Source organism: Chelonia mydas, chromosome 1 (genome assembly GCF_015237465.2).
Source record: "Chelonia mydas isolate rCheMyd1 chromosome 1, rCheMyd1.pri.v2, whole genome shotgun sequence".
NCBI lineage: Eukaryota > Metazoa > Chordata > Testudines > Cheloniidae > Chelonia > Chelonia mydas.
The window spans coordinates 214,905,943-214,925,122 of record NC_057849.1 but is presented as its reverse complement, the minus strand read 5'-3'; the positions used below and the strand labels follow the sequence as shown (position 1 = coordinate 214,925,122).

Below are 19,180 nucleotides of genomic sequence, written 5' to 3'. Positions count from 1 at the left end.
CTCTGCCTCCCTGCTAGTGTTCCTCAGCTCTGCATTTGAGAAACCACCTTTACGGAGGGGAGAGGGAAGTTCAACATCCATGGCCCAAACAGTCCTTGGTCTCTAAACTAAGATGTCCAGTGTAGTGGCCATTTATTTATTGTTTCCCTCTATTCAATGTGGCAACTGTGCCATTAGGAACAGGGCCACTTAAGTAATTTCAATAATGAAGTCCATTGATCAGCTGTCAAATGGGCAGGACTTTCACTCACTACTGACCCTGGACTAGATCAGAACTGGTGCCTGACAGGTAAAAGTTTTCATATTCCAGTCTCTTTATCCCCCTAAGCCCTCTGCACCCAGTGGCTCAATTGTAGCTGGTCCCATGGAGGGTGAAAGGCTCTATGTCTCATTCTCCCTAAGTTGCCATCCATGGAGAGTCTGGTCTGCGTAATGATGTCAAGCTATTGACCGTATTTCTGGCATTTCCTAGCCCTTCTCTTATGACTCTTTCTCTCTTCTCCTTTAGGTCATTGGGAAAGTGGGGATTGTCCTTTCAGGTCAGAAGACTTTCTTGGTTGGGTCATCAAAGAGTAAGTGCAGGCAACTCTTCTACACAGTGATCATTCTGTGCTGTGCTGTGTCCCCACAAGCTCTGCTCCATGATGTAAGCCATGTAGGGTAACTTTAGGAATCTCACTCCTTGCAAGGCTGACATCTGCTAACATCCAACGAGCTGAAGCTCTCAGCCCCCTCAGGTGATGGATAGAGACAGGGAGATCCTCTGGCTGATCTATAATGGCAGGTCAGAGCTTGAGGAGTCCATGAGGACACTGATTGTTTCATGGGCTTCTCTGGAAATCTCCTTGGTTCTGAGTGACCCGATTCCATGCGACAAAAGCAGGGAGAAAGGGAGCAAAATGGCAGAGGAAGAGTGATGGCAAAAAGGGAAGATCTTGGTACATTTGGTAGTGGAAACATACCCTTCTTTTCCTCTTTCTTTCTCTCCAACCCCTCCTCCCCCATCCAGTGATGACGGGCACTTTCTTCATCCCTCTGGTCTTCACCTCCGACTACGCCCCAGCTCCTACCATTGTAGTTTATGTCATCTTCCCCACTGGAGGAATCATAGCTGATAGTGCCCCCTTCAGGGTCTCCATGTGCTTCAAAAATGAGGTAGGACTCATGGCTGAGAGCTCTGGGTTCATGGGTGTGTACATCTGGGAAAGGAATGCCAGAAGGTTATGAGGGTGTGAGGAGTAGATAAATATGGGTGGCTGGGTGTAACTGAGTGGCTGGAGTAATGATTCACTGGGAATATAGGGACCTGTATTTCAATGTATGGTTTTGGGTGAGGCACTTAGGGGAAGGGTAGCTGAAGAAGAGGGTTTTACCCTCTGCTCGGAAAAGTCTGAGATCTATGAACATTCTAGTGACTTCTGGAATCAAGTTCCTCAACCACAAGTTGAGAGAGCCCTGTGTCCTGCACACACAAGTCTCACTCCTGAGGACTGACAGCTTCATTATTCCACAGGAGCCTAGCTGTCATGGGGAACTATGATCAGGCAAGGTGAGCAAGTGCTTTAGGACAGTGATTCTCAACCAGGGGTACATGTACCCACCGGGGGCATGCAGAGGTCTTCCAGGGGTTACATCAACTCATCTAGATATTTGCCTAGTTTTACAACAGGCTACATGAAAAGTCTGTCTTGAAGTCTTTAAACCACGATTTGAGGACTTCAATAGCTCAGACATAGGTGAGAGGTTTTTTGCAGGAGTGGGTGGGTGAGATTCTGTGGCCTGCGTTGTGCAGGAGGTCAGACTAGATGATCATAATGGTCCCTTCTGACCTAAATATATATGAATCTATGAAAAGCACTAGCGAAGTCAGTACAAACTAAAATTTCATACAGACAATGACTTCTTCATACTGCTCTATATGCTATACACTGCAATGTAAGTACAATATTTGTATTCCAATTGATTTAATTTATAATTATATGATAAAAATTATAAAGTAAGCATTTTTTCAGTATTAGTGTGCTGTGACACTTCCGTATTTTTATGTCTGATTTTGTAAGCAAGTAGTTTTTAAATAAGGTGAAACTTAGCGGTACGCAAGACAAATCAGACTCCTGAAAGGGGTACAGTAGTCTGGAAAGGTTGAGAGCCACTGCTTTAGGAAACCTGGGATAGTCTCATGGAGGGTTTGAAGAGAAGGACTGAGTCCTTTGAATCTGACCTGGTATTTAGAGATGAGATTGTGTGTTGAGAAGAGCACTGGATTGATGTTCTCTCAGAAGACTGTGCTGCTGTGTTCTGCTCTTTAGGTGTCTCTAGTTGCATGTTTCCCCTACTCTCCAATTGTCCTTACTCCTCAGTTGTCCTTCCCTTCAGAGTCCCATCTCATGGGTCATCTGCTCCCATAGCTGCTTCATTCTCTCCTGAAGCAACTGGCTTCCCTGAGGTGAATCGTAGGGGACTACCTTCACCTGGATTATGTGGGGCTCCTCTGTGCTCTAGTGACTTTGCAGGCTGATCAGCAGAGGGGACTCTCTCTCTGCCTTTCTCCCCTCCCCTCTTATGTTCTTTCCCCTTGTGCCCTTCAAGGTGAAGATAGGGTTCTCAGAGGATGAGGCCCTCCCTGGATCTGAGGTCAGTCTCCGGCTGCAGGCAGCTCCCAGATCCCTGTGCGCTGTCCGAGCCGTGGATCAGAGTGTCCTACTGATGAGGCCAGAGAGAGAACTGAGCAACTCCATGGTAAATTACTCTGTCAGTCTGTCTGTGTGAAAGGAAGAGCAAGCGAGCGAGAGAGAATAAGACGACTACATTGCATCTATACAGTGCTGTCCTTCCAAGGCACTCAGAGTGCTCCATGAAGGGAGATAGTAGCATTATCCCTGTTGTGCAGACAGGGAATGTGCAGCACAGGCAGGGGAAGTGACTTTCTCAAGGTCACAGAGTCATCATCAATCCCAAAGGGACAGACGGAAGGCCACCGGGATCCATTTTTTGCTAGGCCCTTAAGGTGGTCTGTCTGGATATTCAGTTGTTGATCTTAATAAGCCACCGATGCTTTTGACGATTACATGATCGCCAGCCATGTAGCAGCATTCTTTGGTAAACAAACTTCATAATTCATTGGTCTGCACACAGTGCACATTACTAAATCCAGGATTAGTTCCTGTCTCCCAGCCTCATGCTCAGTACACCAGACTATGTTGCCTCTCCAAGAAGAAAATAGGAGAAATGGAGAAGCGTGACTGAGAGCCTGTTTGGAGAGTCTATCTCATAGGTTGGGTCTAAGCTTTCCATACTTGATAGCATGGAACAACCATTCAGACAGATCTCTGGTGTGTTAGGAAAGGTGTATGTTGGTTCATCTTTCCACTGACTGGTATTTTTTTCTCTTTCTTGATTTTCCCAGATCTATGGGCTGTTCCCCCATATTTTTCGTGGTGGATACCCTTACCAAGTGTCTGAAGATGACTTCTTATGCTGGTCTCGAGAACCTCCCCAGCCTGACGTGTTTATGGTGTTCAGAGTAATGATCTTTGTTTCTTCCTCATTGGCTAGGTGGAGCAGGGTCTCTGACATTATAGATTATTAGGAAACAGCTCTAGTAATCATTGATATTCCATTGATTAGCTGGATGAGTCACCTGATATTAGTGACCAATAGGAAATTTAGTTATTGTACATTGATATCCCATTGTTGGGATGGTTCAGGGCTCCAAACATAATCAGTCAGTAGGAAAGAGTTTTACTTAAGGTCTTCATTCTCTGTGGGTTAGTGGTTTAGAATGCCTACAATTAGATGGCCAATTCAGCACTGATGCCTCACTGGGCAGTTTGCTGAGGGCATCTGACATTAGTGGTCAACAGGAAACAGTCTTGTTGTGCATTGAGGAACCCACTTATAAGAGATGTATATGGGAAAGATGTCCAATAGGAACACTGCTGTTTCCACATAGGCCCTATAGATTTTGAAGAAAAATAAACTTGCACTGAGTGAGTCAGGCCTGATAAATCAACTCAAGAGGCTTCATTGTCTCACTGCTGTGGGATATGAGTAATTCCCACTTGAATCAAAGTGAGAGATTCATATCATATAGCAGAGGGAAAACTGGGTCCTTGCTTTATAAGGGAGATGAGCAGCCTGAGGGACAAAGGGCAGCTGATAGAGGGAAAGGGAAGGATGGGTTTCTGATATCTAAATTCTCAGCATTTTCTTTCTTTCTTTCTTTCTTTCTTTCTTTCTTTCTTTCTTTTTCTTTCTTTTTCTTTCTTTCTTTCTTTCTTTCTTTCTTTCTTTCTTTCTTTCTTTCTTTCTTTCTTTCTTTCTTTCTTTCTTTCTTTCTTTCTTTCTTTCTTTCTTTCTTTCTTTCTTTCTTCAGGAAATGGGCTTGAAAATCATGTCCAACACCTATATCAAGAAGCCGAGAGAGTGCACAACTACTGTGGCTATGACAACAACAGTGGTGACTGAGTTGGAGAGCACGGTCTCCGTGCTAATCAGACCTACATTTCTCACAAGTGAGCGCTTGCTAGCTATTCTTTCTGTCTCCTCTTACTTCTCACTGGAGGGCTCAGTCTTATAGCTGAAACCAGCACAGAGTTCAAGGTAAGCAGTCCATGCTGTGATTGCAAGTGATAGCGGAAAACAGAGAGACAAAATGTTGCTTTGCCCTGAACTTGCTTTCTGGGCTCTCTGTGACTGAGGGGTTGATCCCCCTGAAATGTCAGTGAACTGACTGTTGTTTAAGACATGTCTGTCATCTGATTAGCTGACATCCACACTTTGTGTGTCTGAGCCAAATAGAAGACTCATCTACTCTGAATGTGGTTCTGAGGTTCCTATAGTAATTGAATCTTTTTTAAATAGTGTCCCTATGGCTGCTCCACTTCAGGTATGTGTGTGCCCCACACGCCTTCAATCAGAGATTTTGATAACGGGGTCTGTTTGATCCGTGCAGGCACCTTTCATTATTACCTCGTGCCCTGCCCTGAAGCTATATAGTGCTGAGCAGGCAAACTGCCCTCAGTTCCTTCTCAACCGCCTCGGCCTGAGATGGAGCTTTAGTGTGTCCACCCGGAGCATGACTTGGCTAGATGTTGTACCTAGTTTTTAGTTTAGTCTAGTTTATTAGTTAGCAAGTTTAGCTTAGCTTGTTATTTTGAGGATTGTTTCTCCTCTCCCCTCTCTTACGGGAGGCTTGCCTTCCTCACTAGGGCATGCCTGGTTTATGGGGGTTTAAATGCTGCCCCACTTGCTGGGAGACCATCCCAGTTTGTGATGGCTCCTTGAAGTGCATCTGCTGCCTTGAAGAGTCGCACGTACCACAGAACTATAACACCTGTTTAGCCCCCAAATCCAGGGCAAGAAAAAAACAGCAAATCAAGTTGCAGGTTCTTGTGATGAAGCGTTCCCTCTGCCCCACTTCAGAGCCCAGTCAGGAGAACCCCACTGTACAACATTCTCCAGGCAGATCTAGCATGTCTTCAGCATTGGCTCAACACTCTCCTAGGAAGGGAATATCTCTAGAGACCTCTAGAAGTCCCAGAAAAATGAGCTCTGACTCCCTTCTTGAGGAGTCTGCTTCCAAAAGACCTCACTCTCCCAGTAGCTCGACCACATCAGAAGTTTGATGTCGCAACCCAGTACCGTAGAAGCGAAGAGTTCCTCCTGTACTCGCAGGGCCAGGAAACCCTATAGCTTATCTGAGAGCAAACATGGCTCCAAGAGAGCTTTGGTACCATCCGGAGAAGACAGGTATTCCATACAAAGAAGAATGGTACCATCGGACATAGCTTTACCCTGATGGGTTCATCGGTACCTCACAAAGCTCAGCCTCTGTCTTTGTTGGTGCCCACCTTGGAGTGCACAAAATCCTTGGTACTGTCTAGAGCTAGAGACAGTCAGAGTGCTGCATTGGTACTGCCACACCATTCAGTACTGCAAGAATTTAGGTACTCAAAGGACTTATCTATGGCAGATGAACTGGAGTCTACAGAGCTTATGGGCACTGAGCGCTTCTCAGTACTGAGACTTCTGTGGTCTCTGAACCCACATACATCCTCAGTACTATCTGACTCACCACGCTTTTCCGTGGGAAGTCCTCCACTGGATAAAGAAGATGATGATGGGGACCTTCCTTCAGTATCTTTGATATCAGTCCAGGGCTCTCCTACTTATCCACACGAGAACCCCTTCTCTGATACCTGAAGAGACACAGAGAGATGAATTTTAGGGAAGACATTGTGGCTGTTGGGAACAACCTTGGATTCCACCCCCTCTCCTGCATAGGCCCCTGTGGCCATATTGAGATCCCTGGGGTGCTTACTGCCAACAATTCTCCAGGACCCTGAGGCCACCCACCAGATGATAGGGAGATACCATCTTCCCCTCCCCAGAACATATCTCAACAGAAGGAGACATTTGAGGAACAGGAGGCTAGGGCAGACAAAGAGGCTATCCCCCAAACTACCATCTCATCTTCTTCACTTGATGAGGTGGTAATGTCTCCTCCTCCGTCAATGGCTGATAATTTTTCGCAATTCCAGAAGTTCATAAAAAGGGTGTCAGGCTCCCTACAGATCTCTCTCAAGGAGGTCAAAGAATTGCAGCACAAGTTGCTCAACATTCTTTGTTCAGCAACTCCAACCAGAGTTGACAGCCCTGTCAATGAAGCCCTTCTCAATCCTACAAAAATGATTTGGCATACTCAAGTGACCATACCACCAACATGCAAAGGGATGATAAAAAATATTATGTGCTCAATAAGGGCTCTGAATTCCTATTCTCCCACTGCCCTCCTAATTCTCTGGTGATGGACCAGTGAATGAGCAGGATAAATATCATAATAAGTCAGCCGCGTTTGACAAAGACCAGAAGTGCTTTGGACCTTTTAGGGAGAAATTCCTATTTATCTGCAACCCTAAAATTCCGTATTGTGAATTACCAGGCACTCATGGTGAAATATAATTACATGAACTATACAAAATTAATATCTTTACTTCAGCACTTTCCCTCAGACCAAAGGGAACAGTTTCAAGCCACCATAGGAGTGGCTTGTCTCCAATAAGAGACAAACTTGTTGAAAGTCTCTGGGTAAGGATAAAAGTGTAAAAAAGAAGGGTGATGTCATAATAGAAGTCAACTATAGACCTCTAACCAGGAAGAAGATGTGGATGAAGGTTTTTTTAAACAACTAACAAAATCATCCAAAGCACAGGACTTGGTGGTGATGGGGGACTTCAACTACCAAGATATCTGTTGGGAAAATAATATAGCAGGGCATAGATTATCCAACAAGTTCTTGGAATGTATTAGAGACAATTTTTTATTTCAGAGGTGGAGAAAGCAACTAGGGAAGAGGCTGTTCTAGATTTGATTCTGAGAAGTAGGGAGGAACTGGTTGAGAATTTGAAAGTGGAAGGCAGCTTAGGTAAAAGTGATCAAGAAATGGTAGAATTCATGATTCTAAGGAATGCTAGGAGGGAAAGCAGCAGAATAGATAACGTATTTTGAGAGAGCAGACTTAGGAAACTCAGGGAGTTGGTAGGTAAGACCCATGGTAAGCAAGTCTAAGGGGAAAACAGTTTGAGACGGTTGGCAGTTTTTCAAAGAGTCATTATTAGAGCACAAGAGTAAACTATCCCACTGTGTAGGATAGATAGAAAGTAAGGCAAGAGACCACCCTGGCTTAACCAGGAGATCTTCAATGATCTGAAGCTCAAAAAAGAGTCCTACAAAAAGTGGAAACTACATCAAATTATGAAGGATGAATATAAAAAACAACACAAGCATGTGGGGACAAAATAAAAACCAAAGCATAAAATGAGATTAAACTAGCTAGAGACATAAAGGATAACAAGAAAACACTCTACAAATACATTAGAAGCAAGAAAAAGACCAAGGACAGGGTAGACCCGTTACTCAACGAGGGGGGAAAAATAACAACAGAAAATGTGGGGGTGGTGGAAGTGCTAAATGCCTTTTTTGTTTCAGTTTTCACCAAAAAGGTGAGTAGAAATTGGACATCTAACACAGTGATCACCAGTGAAAATGAGGTAAGATCTGAGGCTAAAATAGGGAAAGAACAAGTTAAAATTACTTGTCTCTAGATCCGATGCTGCAGATGGAAAAGCGGTTCTCTCTTCAGTTCTGGGCTCCATTCCGTGGCTTCCTTCTCCCTGTGGGGATACGACTCAGGAGTCACCTGAAGGGGAGCACTGATTGAGGCACTACTCAAAGAAAGAGGAGAGATGACTCACCCTGTGCAATAAATTTAGTTCTTTGAAACATGTGTCCCTGTGGGTGCTCCAATACCTGCCCTCCTGCCCCTCTGCTTTGGAGTTTCCTCTTTGAGACTTTTTGGTAGAGAAGGAAGTGAGGATGGTTCACCTGCGCAGCTCTATATAGCCTTGGTATGGGGCACGAGGTAGTGAACAAACACTGCTAACGAAAATCTCCAGTCGAAGGAACATGAGGCGAACGCACAACCCAAAGTTGAGTCCTAAGGCCGCACCTATTAAAGAACTAGTTACTACACAGAGTAAGTAACCTCTCTTTTGTAACCTCTAGCGTTCCTTGTGAGTCTCACAACAACAGCACCTAGGACCATCATTTCTCCACCTGCACCTCCAGTTGAGGAGAAAGTTCGCAAGTATTTCCCAGAAACCTGGATGTGGGATTTGTTTTCGGTTGGGTAAGTAGAGCAGTGCCAAATTTGATCATGTTAGCATGATCCTGGATAACCAAAGATCCAGTCGGATTCTAGTGTTTTACAAAAGTGGGGGAAATTGCTGAGTCGCACACCTAAGAAAATGTTCAGATGAATATGCTGTAGGTCCTTTAACTACCAGACTGACAGAAATAGGGTTTGGTGGCTGAAATTTCAGTCAGTTTTCTTTTGTTAGATGTCAATGATCATAAGAGCTTGAATCCATTCACTGGAGGCTAGTGATGTATGAATGCAGAGAAACAAACCTGTTGTAGCATTATGATGTTTGTTTGGTATAAGAGTACAATATTATACTATCCCACTGCTGAGAGCAGCCTGTTTTAGCCCTCTAGGATCTGTCCTGCATTAGCCCCCACAGATGGACAGGATGAGCTAACAGAGCTATTCTGTATAACTTGTACAATTCTTTTTTGTTTTCCTTTGTGTCTCAGTCTGGGTTCTGTTCAGATCACTGAGAAATAGGGCCCAGGTTCTGCTTACCCTGCCTGCTCTGGGGCAGCTGCCTCTAAATCCATCCTGTCCACCCATTGTCCTCATAGAAGACATCCCTGTTATTTACTTAGTCCATATAACATTCTCATTATACACATCTCTGGCAAAAATTGATTCTCTAGGGTCAACTCAACGGGTCTACCCTGTCATAGATTCATAGATATTTAGGTCAGAAGGGACCATTATGATCGTCTAGTCTGACCTCCTGCACAACGCAGGCCACAGAATTTCACCCACCACTCCTGCAAAAAACCTCACACCTATATCTGTGCTATTGAAGTCCTCAAATCATAGTTTAAAGACTTCAAGGAGCAGAGAATCCTCCAGCAAGTGACCCGTGCCCCATGCTACAGAGGAAGGCGAAAAACCTCCAGGGCCTCTTCCAATCTGCCCTGGAGGAAAATTCCTTCCCGACCCCAAATATGGCGATCAGCTAAACCCTGAGCATATGGGCAAGATTCATCAGCCAGATACTACAGAAAATTCTTTCCTGGGTAACTCGGATCCCACCCCATCTAATATCCCATCACAGGCCATTGGGCCTATTTACCATGAATATTTAATTACCAAAACCATGTTATCCCATCATACCATCTCCTCCATAAACTTATCGAGTTTAATCTTAAAGCCAGATAGATCTTTTGCCCCCACTGCTTCCCTTGGAAGGCTATTCCAAAACTTCACTCCTCTGATGGTTAGAAACCTTCGTCTAATTTCTAGTCTAAATTTCCTGGTGGCCAGTTTATATTCATTTGTTCTTGTGTCCACATTGGTACTGAGCTTAAATAATTCCTCTCCCTCTCCGATATTTATCCCTCTGATATATTTATATGGAGCAATCATATCTCCCCTCAACCTTCTTTTAGTTAGGCTAAACAAGCCAAGCTCCTTGAGTCTCCTTTCATAAGACAGGTTTTCCATTCCTCGGATCATCCTAGTAGCCCTTCTCTGTACCTGTTCCAGTTTGAATTCATCCTTCTTAAACATGGGAAACCAGAACTGCACACAGTATTCCAGGTGAGGTCTCACCAGTGCCTTGTATAACGGTACTAAAACCTCCTTATCCCTACTGGAAATACCTCTCCTGATGAATCCCAAGACCGCATTAGCTTTTTTCACGGCCATATCACATTGGCAGCTCATAGTCATCCTATGATCAACCAATACTCCAAGGTCCTTTTCCTCCTCCGTTACTTCTAATTGATGCGTCCCTAGCTTATAACTAAAATTCTTGTTATTAATCCCTAAATGCATGACCTTACACTTCTCACTATTAAATTTCATCCTATTACTATTACTCCAGTTTACTAGGTCATCCAGATCCTCCTGTAGGATATCCCTGTCCTTCTCTAAATTGGCAATACCTCCCAGCTTTGTATCATCCGCAAACTTTATTAGCAGACTCCCACTTTTTGTGCCAAGGTCAGTAATAAAAAGATTAAATAAGATTGGTCCCAAAACCGATCCTTGAGGAACTCCACTGGTAACCTCCCTCCAGCCTGACAGTTCACCTTTCAGTAGGATCCGTTGTAGTCTCCCCTTTAACCAATTCCTTATCCACCTTTCAATTTTCCTATTGATCCCCATCTTATCCAATTTAACTAATAATTCCCCATGTGGCACGGTATCAAAAGCCTTACTAAAATCTAGGTAAATTAGATCCACTGCATTTCCTTTGTCTAAAAAATCTGTTACTTTCTCAAAGAAGGAGATCAGGTTGATTTGGCATGATTCTTGGTCTTTCTCTTGCTTCTCATTTCCTACTGCTGGAGATGTAAATCTAGTTATCTATTGGCAGGTGATTTTCTCTTCTGTGATGAAGCATAGGGTTATTGTCTTAATAGTCACTGTGATGTCATCCACTAACTCAGCTACACTCATTCAGTGCAGAATCACTACTACTATGTGTTGTAAACTTGGCATAGATTTAGGGCTGCCAACTTTCTAATAGCACAAAACTGAACACCTCAGCCCTGTTCCTTCTCCAGGACCCCACCCACTGCCCCGTCCCTTCTCTGAGGTCCCACCCCTGCTCACTCAATTCCCCCTTCCTCCATGGCTCGCTCTCCCCCACCCTTATTCACTTTCACTGGGCTGGGGCAGGGGGCTGGGGTGCGGGAGAGGGTGAGGTCTTTGGCTGGGGGTGCGGGCTCTGGTGTGGGGTCAGAGATGAGGGGTTTGAGGTGAAGGAGGGGGCTCTGGGCTGGAGTTGAGGGGTTTGGAGTGTGGGGAGGAGGGGCTCAGGGCTGGGGCAGGGGGTTGGTGTGTAGGAGGAGGTGCGGGCTCTGGGAGGGGGCTCAGGGCTGGGGTAGTGGGTGTGGGCTCTGGCCGGATGGTGCTTATCTCAGGCGGCTCCGGTGGGCCCCCAATGGGCTAGCACCGACTCTGAGTTCTGACTTGCAGTCTGCTGACACAAATGCTGGCGCACTGCTCCAGTGCTGTGGTGTGCTCCGGCTGGCTGCATGGAGAGGCTCAGCCAGAGCAGGGATTCCTGTGCATGGCCTGAGGGGAGTCCAACACCAGCCTCCAGCGCAGGAAGGCTCAGGCTGGTAAATATCCAGCTGGGAGGGCACAAATGCTTTGCCTCCCCACCCCATGCCTAGTGCTGCTCATGGGCGGTGTCACTGTGGCTTGCAGTGCTGGGTCTCCGCAGGATCCTCACTGCCAGGGTGGACTGGCCACAAGGGGGGCTGTGCAGCACTGGCTGCCTCCCTCCGAGTTCCTCTTGGACGCGGTGCTCGCCCTTCATTCTTCACAGCCAGAAGTAGTGGCCTGGCTGGGGCTAGAAGCCATAAGTGGCGGTTCAGCTGGAGGATGAGTGACTGGGTGGCAAGCCACCTAGGAGCTGGACTTGCTGGCCGCTTCCGGGAGCTGCGCGGAGCCATGGCAGGCAGGGAGCCTGCCTTAGCCCCGCTGCAGTGCTGACAGGAGCCGCCAGGGTCCCTTTTCAACAGGGCATTTGGGTCAAAAACCGGACACCTGGTAACCCTACATAAACTCGACAGGACAGGACAGGATAGGCCTCTAACGTGCCCTCACATTTTAACTGTCTTCCTAGCACACAGGAGTGGGAGTCACGAGACTTTGATTCTATTGCTTGGCTCTTCCACTAACTCTCCCTGCCCTTGGGCAAGTCACTTCACCTCTCTGTTCCTCGGTTTCCTCACCTGTGAAGTAGGAGTAATAATATTCACCTATGTTTGTAAAAAGGCTTTTAGATCCACAGGTGGTGAATGCTGTCTGTGAAAAGTGCCAGGCATCATTATTAATGAAATCTCTCTGGCTAGTGGCAGAATCTTGTTCTGTTGCTGTGAGCACCTGAGGCAGGGTACCCTCGCCCTAACTAAAGCCAGTCTGACTCATTAATAATCAGGGGCCAGAATTATTCCTGTCAGAAATTTTAACAGTGAAAGTTCCAGCTCGGAGCTCTACAAGGCTAGGTGGGGAATTTAGAGATTCAAAGGTCATCTACAATTGACTCCAAGTTGACTTCAATGGAAGTTGAGGGTATTTAGTATTTTGCAGGATTGGATTATTTACTGATGTGTCTAACACAATTGAACAGTGAGTTTTTGAAAATTCTGTCTATGGTATGAGTGAAGAACAGAGATGGGCTCAAGCCACAAAACTGGGGATGTGGGTTTGGATCCAGATTTCAAAGGCCCAATAGTTCAGGTTGTTCTGATTGCAGTCATTGGATTGGGTGCTTTGGGAATAAGGTCTCTATGCCTTCTTGAGACATGACCAGCTGGTGCCTTCTAGTAAAGGATTTTATTTCTGCATGGTTTTTCTCTCAGTCCCACTGGAAACAGGGATGTCCCAGTCACGGTGCCTGACACCATCACTGAGTGGAAAGCGGGGGCATTCTGCACATCAGAGGTGGGCTTTGGACTTGCCCCAACCACGAGCCTCCTGGCTTTCAAGCCTTTCTTTGTAGAGCCCACACTGCCATACTCTGTGATCCGGGGAGAGACTTTCACCCTGAAAGCTACTGTCTACAACTACCTGCTGCAGTGCATCAAGGTGAGTCCTGCTGGTGGCTCTGTAAGGAGTGAGGGGTCAGGGTGGGTGAGAAGTCACCTTGGTCCCTGACTCACTCTGGGAGCAGGTGGGGATAGCATGTTGCTCATCATCTCCTGGACTGTTTGCACCCACTGCTGTCCCTTAGATCAAAGTGGCCCTGGCTGAGTCCCCAAACTTCCAGTTGGAGCCATGTGAGGGTTGCGTCTACACCAGCTGCTTGTGTGCCAATGAAGCCAGGACATTTCATTGGAGAGTCACAGCTAAACAACTAGGTGAGGAGCATGGCGGGATGAGGGGGCAATTGTGCCAATTACTGGACTTCAGTGCAGATTGCACTGGATAGAAGAATGGAGTATGTAGCCTTTCGCTTTAGGGCATCAGTTGCCACCTAGCCTCAGGTCAGGGGCACTGGCAAGATCAGGAATGGGACAAAGCGCCATTCATCTCTAGGCCACTGGTTCCATTCATTGTCTCTGGTAGGTGACATCTATAGAAGTAATGGAGGGTGTTTTCCACAGGGGATGGCTGCTGGACAATCTGTCTTCTATTGTTTTTAGGGTCGGTGAACATCACCCTTAGCACAGAGGCCCTGGCCACCAAAGATCTCTGTGGAGGGGAGGTACCAGTTGTACCAGAGAGAGGACGGACAGATACACTGATCAAACCCCTTCTAGTCCAGGTCAGTTTGGGACTGGACTAAGCTCTTTTCTCAGAGCTAAAGGGGAGGACATCTGAAATCATGTTTTGCTCAGCCCCCATACTCAGTGGGGTGAAGTTTGGGGTCTGAAATTGCCCCCTCTTATTTAGGGGAACTAACTGGCATCTGTAGGCCTGAGCCGGGGTCTAGCTGGGTCCCTCCAATAAGGATCAAAGGACATGCTTCATGCTTCTGAAGGAGGTTACCTCTACTTTATGCCAACCTCGATCCCTTTGTGCCCACTTCTGCGGGCAACCTTATCCCCCTCATGCCCTGGCATCAGGGCTTGCCTTGTGTCCATTGATTCTGCCTCCTCTATGCCCCATCTGAGATGCTGGGATAACGGAATGCAGCCCCTCACGTAGGCCCTACTGCAGAGGCCCCTCGCCTGGGAATCAGCCTTGTCAGGAGCTCTGAGGTCCTTGAATTGCATGGAGCAAGAAACCAGACAGATGTCTGAAAAGGAGGGCTTCTCACATAAGCCTGCCATGAAAACACATGTGGTTCATAACCTATTTGTAACCCTATGTCTCTCCTCCTTCCACCTCCTCTCTGGTCCCCAATGCTGCTGTCTCCTCCCCAATAGCCAGAGGGAGTTCTTGTGGAGAAGGCTCACAGCTCCTTGCTTTGCCCTAAAGGAGGTAGGTGGGCTGCTCAGATGGGAAAAAGGGACATAAGCAGGTGCAGGTGGGTAGGGGGGCTCTGTTGCCCTGGGAAAGTTGGCTCAGGAGCAGCCTTTGTGTTTTATCTGAAGGAGGTAGGTAAGATCACACCTTGTCTGTGCAGGGCCCAGTGCAGGATTGTTCCTTGTTCTTCAGGGTTTTGTACAGTCGTAGCTTTAAATGATTGAAGTAATGGGGCAGTCACCCATGGGGGTCACATTTCCACTGTCTCACTGCAAGGAATGCTTCCTCATATCCAGACTCAAATGTCTCCCTTTCACCAGACTTACCCCTTCTGAGGCCCCTTGCTAACCAATTCCTGGGTTTTCATAGACAGAGATCATGTCTGCTGCTTTGTCATCTTGGCCAAGCTATATAAGTTGATTCCAATTTGAAAGGCAATGGGAGCTCCCTCTGAATAAGTACAGCAGGACTGAGCCTATAATATAAATGTCCTTTCTGCTAGCGTAAGGGAGAAAGCTCCTTCCCTTAGGCAACTAAATATAGCATAGATACAGCTCTGGACTGATCCAGTCTATAGGGAACAGTCCTGCATTGGCCCCTAGAGGATGGACAGGAGGGGATTTCAGAGCTCGGTTCCCATCTCCATGTTTTCCATGGTTTATGACAAGGCCATTAGCAGAGTTAGAGAGATCTAGAGGTCCAGGTAAATAGACTAAACATGCCTTTACCTCTGAGGTTTGAACTGTGATGGAGTAACTGAAGCAGGAAGAATCAGGGAGGTTGCTCTGGACAGTGTGGGCGGCAGGGGAGAAGGCTCTTGCACCCACAGTGGGGGAAATAAAGTGGAGGAAGAGAGAAGTGAGGGCTAGGTGAGTGGAAGGGGCAGGGAGGAGAGCAGAGAGGGGGTCTGTGGGGTCGGCTGGAAGTTCCGAGACGGGGTACGTGAGATGCGGGAGCACAGCTGCCTCTAGTGGGAGAGTTTTCTGGGGATTCTGGAGGCCAATTTTTCTGATTCTCTTCCTGTTTGACACCTGGGTCTCAGTAACTCCAGCGCAGGATTCTGTGTCCCTGGAGCTGCCCCCGGACGTGGTCGAAGGTTCAGCGAGAGCCACCATCTCTGTCATGGGTAAGGAATTTGGCCCTGGGCGCCGTGGGCAGGGGACTCTGAACTGACTCTGATCCAAACCCTACGTCTCTGAGTATGGCCCTGGGGAAGCCCAAACCGTGAACCACCAAAACTTCCACTGATGTTTGACAAAGTCCAGGCCATTTTCCTCCCATTTCCATGGCGGCGTTTCCAGGTTCCAGCTGGGACTGGATGCACCAAAATACCCAGCAGGAGAGAGGCTGTTCTGCTTGTGGGAGCCTCTGGCAGTGACCAAAAACAGCAGCCGCTGCCCGCAGAGGATTGCAGGAGGAAAGGCCTGGATCCCCCCTCCCCCCCCATCTCCTCTCCCTGGTGTGTCAGCCCTGACAGGTTCCAGTAAAGTCCGAATTACAGACACTGAGCTTCCGCGTTCTGATCCCACCCCAGGCGCTGAATGCTGGGAAGGGAACCTTGCCCTCCCCCCATCTAATGGACCATTCCACCAGTGAGAGGACCCACCTCTTGTTATAATGGAATAGTCCAACAGGGAGGTGGGAAAAGACCCTCCTTATAAAAGAATGCTCTACCTGAGAGGGAAAATACCGCCCCGCCCCTAAATTGCTTTAATGGTAAAATAACCCCCCGCACGCATGCACACAATGGAATGTTCTATCAGGAATGTGAAACAACCCGCCCTCTGAGAGTATTTGCAGTGGGAGGAGAAAATAACCCCCAGTGCAATGGAGCATTCCCTTTCCCAGGGTAAAAATAAACCTTCACTGTAATAGAATATTCTATGGGGTGGAAAGACCCCGTGCAGCAATGGAGTCCTCCCAAGGAAAGGAAAATACCCCTTAACGGAAGGTTTCACCAGGGTCAGAACAACATCTCCACCCCCATACTTCAGGCTGCAACTCCACCAGGGGATGGGGCTACCATCACCATGCTATAGGGTAGGGTGACCAGATGTCCCGATTTTATAGGGACAGTCCCAATTTTGGGGTCTTTTTCTTATTTAAGCTCCTATTACCCTCCACCCCCACCCCCTGTCCTGACTTTTCACACTTGCTGTCCAGTCACCCTTCCATGCTATAATGGAACATTCCAACAGGAGAACTAACCTCCCTGCCTCTCAGCCAATCAGGATTTATCCCTGTAGCACCATCTGGGTTTCTCTCTGCTTTGTCCCACCCCGGCAGGTGACATCATGGGGACGGCGCTGCAGAACCTGGACCGGCTGGTGCAGATGCCCAGTGGCTGCGGGGAGCAGAACATGGTGCTGTTCGCCCCCATCATCTACGTGCTGCAGTATCTGGAGAAGACGGGGCAGCTGACCCCGGAGATCAGGGAGAGGGCGACGGGATTCCTGCGCAGTGGCAAGTATCCTGAGCCCAGCTCCACTAGTGTCCAATCTGGCACCGGCCATGCCCATAGCCCCTCTCCTGCACCTACCCTGTTCAAATCCATTCCTCTGTCTGGCACCCATGTAAATACCTGTAACAATGATCTTATAAACACTTCATTACCCCCACTCAGTGACCACTCTGTAAATGTCCTCTCCCTGGCACTGGTGGGTGACAGTATAATTTTCTGCACTGCTCTCCAGGGTACCAGAGGCAGCTGCTCTATAAACACCATGATGGCTCCTACAGCGCATTTGGTACCATAGACCAGGAAGGTAACACCTGGTAAGTTCTGGGGTAGCTCTCTCATTCCCTGAAGTCTGGGAGCCGGGAGCCTATGAACTGGGGGAATTGGGTAGTCACTGACCCCTCAGGATTCTTCCCAGCGCTGCATGGGGAAGATTATATAAGATTATATGTCATGCTGTGAATTGTACATGCCCCCCTACTTCATGATAGGCCCATAGTGCCTCAGACAAGCCATGGGAATGCAGCCGCCTCTGTGATAGAGGACAGTAACTGGGCAGAGAAATGGGACTGAGCACATGACACAACAATGGGGGAGGGGTGCTCTGACCAAGGACTGACCTCCTCCTCCTGCTGCTCCCTCTTCCTCACTCACTCCTTTGCCTCTTGCATTCTCTTTCTTCCTTCCTCTCTCCCTCTCTTTTATCCACATTTCTCATTCACTCTGTCTCCGTCCTCTCCCTCTCCTCGTCCCCCTCTTCCACGCTCTCTCCCCCCACCCCTAGGCTGACAGCGTTTGTGGCCAAGTGCTTTGGCCAGGCCAGGCCATACATCTTCTTAGATGACAGGAACATCCGGGATGCACTGAGCTGGCTGCAGATTTACCAGTTGCCCAGTGGCTGCTTCAGGAGCGTGGGGAAGCTCTTCCACACAGCCATGAAGGTAATGATGTGGCGCCTGCCGGCCCCGCGCAGAACTCCACTGGCAGTCATGGGGCTTGACTCAGCTGGGCTTCCTTGACACTTCGTCCCTCTCTGCCTTGGGGGGTTTTCAGTTCAGGGGAGGGAGGGGATTCAGGGGCCTTTATAGGGCTGGAGGGGAGGACACTGGTCCCCATCCTGCTTGAGCCCCTCTCCTAGCTCTGGGTGTTTGTGCTTCTTGCAGGGCGGCGTGGATGGGGAGGTGCCGCTGGCTGCCTACATCACTGCAGCACATCTGGAGATAGGGGAGGCACTGAATGTGAGTATTAGGGCCCTTCCATGTGCCACTCCTGCTCTCTGGACACCCTGAGTCCTGCAGAGCTGAGAGCTCAGTGCTGGCACTTCACTCACCTGCATGCCTTGCTGGGGTGGGCATGGGCAAGGCACTCCTCGGGGGAGGAGTTAGCACCTGCAGTCAAGAGGAGGGCACTGCTGGGGTAGGGAGAGAAGTCCAACCACTCCACAGGGAGGGCACTGCTGGGAAAAGCTCGCAGTGCCCTATGGGGAGCACATCACTGGGAGGGAGCTCATGTGGATGGAGTCCTGTTGCTTTTAATCACACTAACATCCCAGTAGAGTCCCAGCGGAGGTACAAGGCATTGACCTGGAATTTGGTGGCTATTTGTGGAGGGGTACCAATGTGTACCCAGGTAAAGCAGCGTGAGGATTGTCCCAGGTGCCAGCATATGCCTTTGCATATCAACCCGTGTGCACTTGTACCTCTGTGTGTCAGCCTGCCTGTGTGTACGTACTCCCACACGTGTGCATGATTGTATGACTGTGCAGCCATTGCCAGTGTGTACTTTCTCCCCCCACAGAGCACCGTGGTGAACAAGGCCTTGAGCTGCCTCATTAGTGCCCTCCCCAACGTTACTAGCACCTACACGCAGGCACTGCTGGCCTACGCCTTTGCTCTGGCCCAGGACAACCAGCGCACACAAGAGCTGCTCACTAAACTAGACCAAAAAGCCATCAGAACAGGTACCAGGACTGCACAGCATTGACTGACACACAGAGATGGGGCATGCCAGGGATAATGCGACAGATCAGAGCATGTGTCTTGCACCCCAACTCCTCCCACCCCTGGCCTGTGTCTGGGCCCCCCAACCTGGGCGGTGACTGGACATTATTGTTCAGATCTTTTGAAAGAGCCCAGCTTCCATTTATGCAACAAAGCATT

The 19,180-nt window shown here is 48.1% G+C and overlaps 1 protein-coding gene across 1 annotated transcript in view; it reads left to right on the top strand.

Moving 5' to 3' along the window:
• The window catches only part of LOC102942807 (alpha-2-macroglobulin-like protein 1), a 36,023-nt gene that overhangs the window by 9,372 nt on the left and 7,471 nt on the right, over positions 1-19,180 (top strand). The window contains exons 12-27 of the mRNA XM_037912712.2: positions 509-572; positions 1,010-1,155; positions 2,590-2,739; positions 3,407-3,523; positions 4,376-4,514; positions 8,566-8,689; positions 13,015-13,240; positions 13,386-13,512; positions 13,798-13,919; positions 14,524-14,578; positions 15,606-15,689; positions 16,850-17,026; positions 17,257-17,338; positions 17,806-17,962; positions 18,185-18,259; positions 18,819-18,981. Coding sequence (XP_037768640.2) covers positions 509-572; positions 1,010-1,155; positions 2,590-2,739; positions 3,407-3,523; positions 4,376-4,514; positions 8,566-8,689; positions 13,015-13,240; positions 13,386-13,512; positions 13,798-13,919; positions 14,524-14,578; positions 15,606-15,689; positions 16,850-17,026; positions 17,257-17,338; positions 17,806-17,962; positions 18,185-18,259; positions 18,819-18,981 — 2,008 coding nt within the window. The remainder of the gene's footprint in view (positions 1-508; positions 573-1,009; positions 1,156-2,589; positions 2,740-3,406; positions 3,524-4,375; positions 4,515-8,565; positions 8,690-13,014; positions 13,241-13,385; positions 13,513-13,797; positions 13,920-14,523; positions 14,579-15,605; positions 15,690-16,849; positions 17,027-17,256; positions 17,339-17,805; positions 17,963-18,184; positions 18,260-18,818; positions 18,982-19,180) is intronic.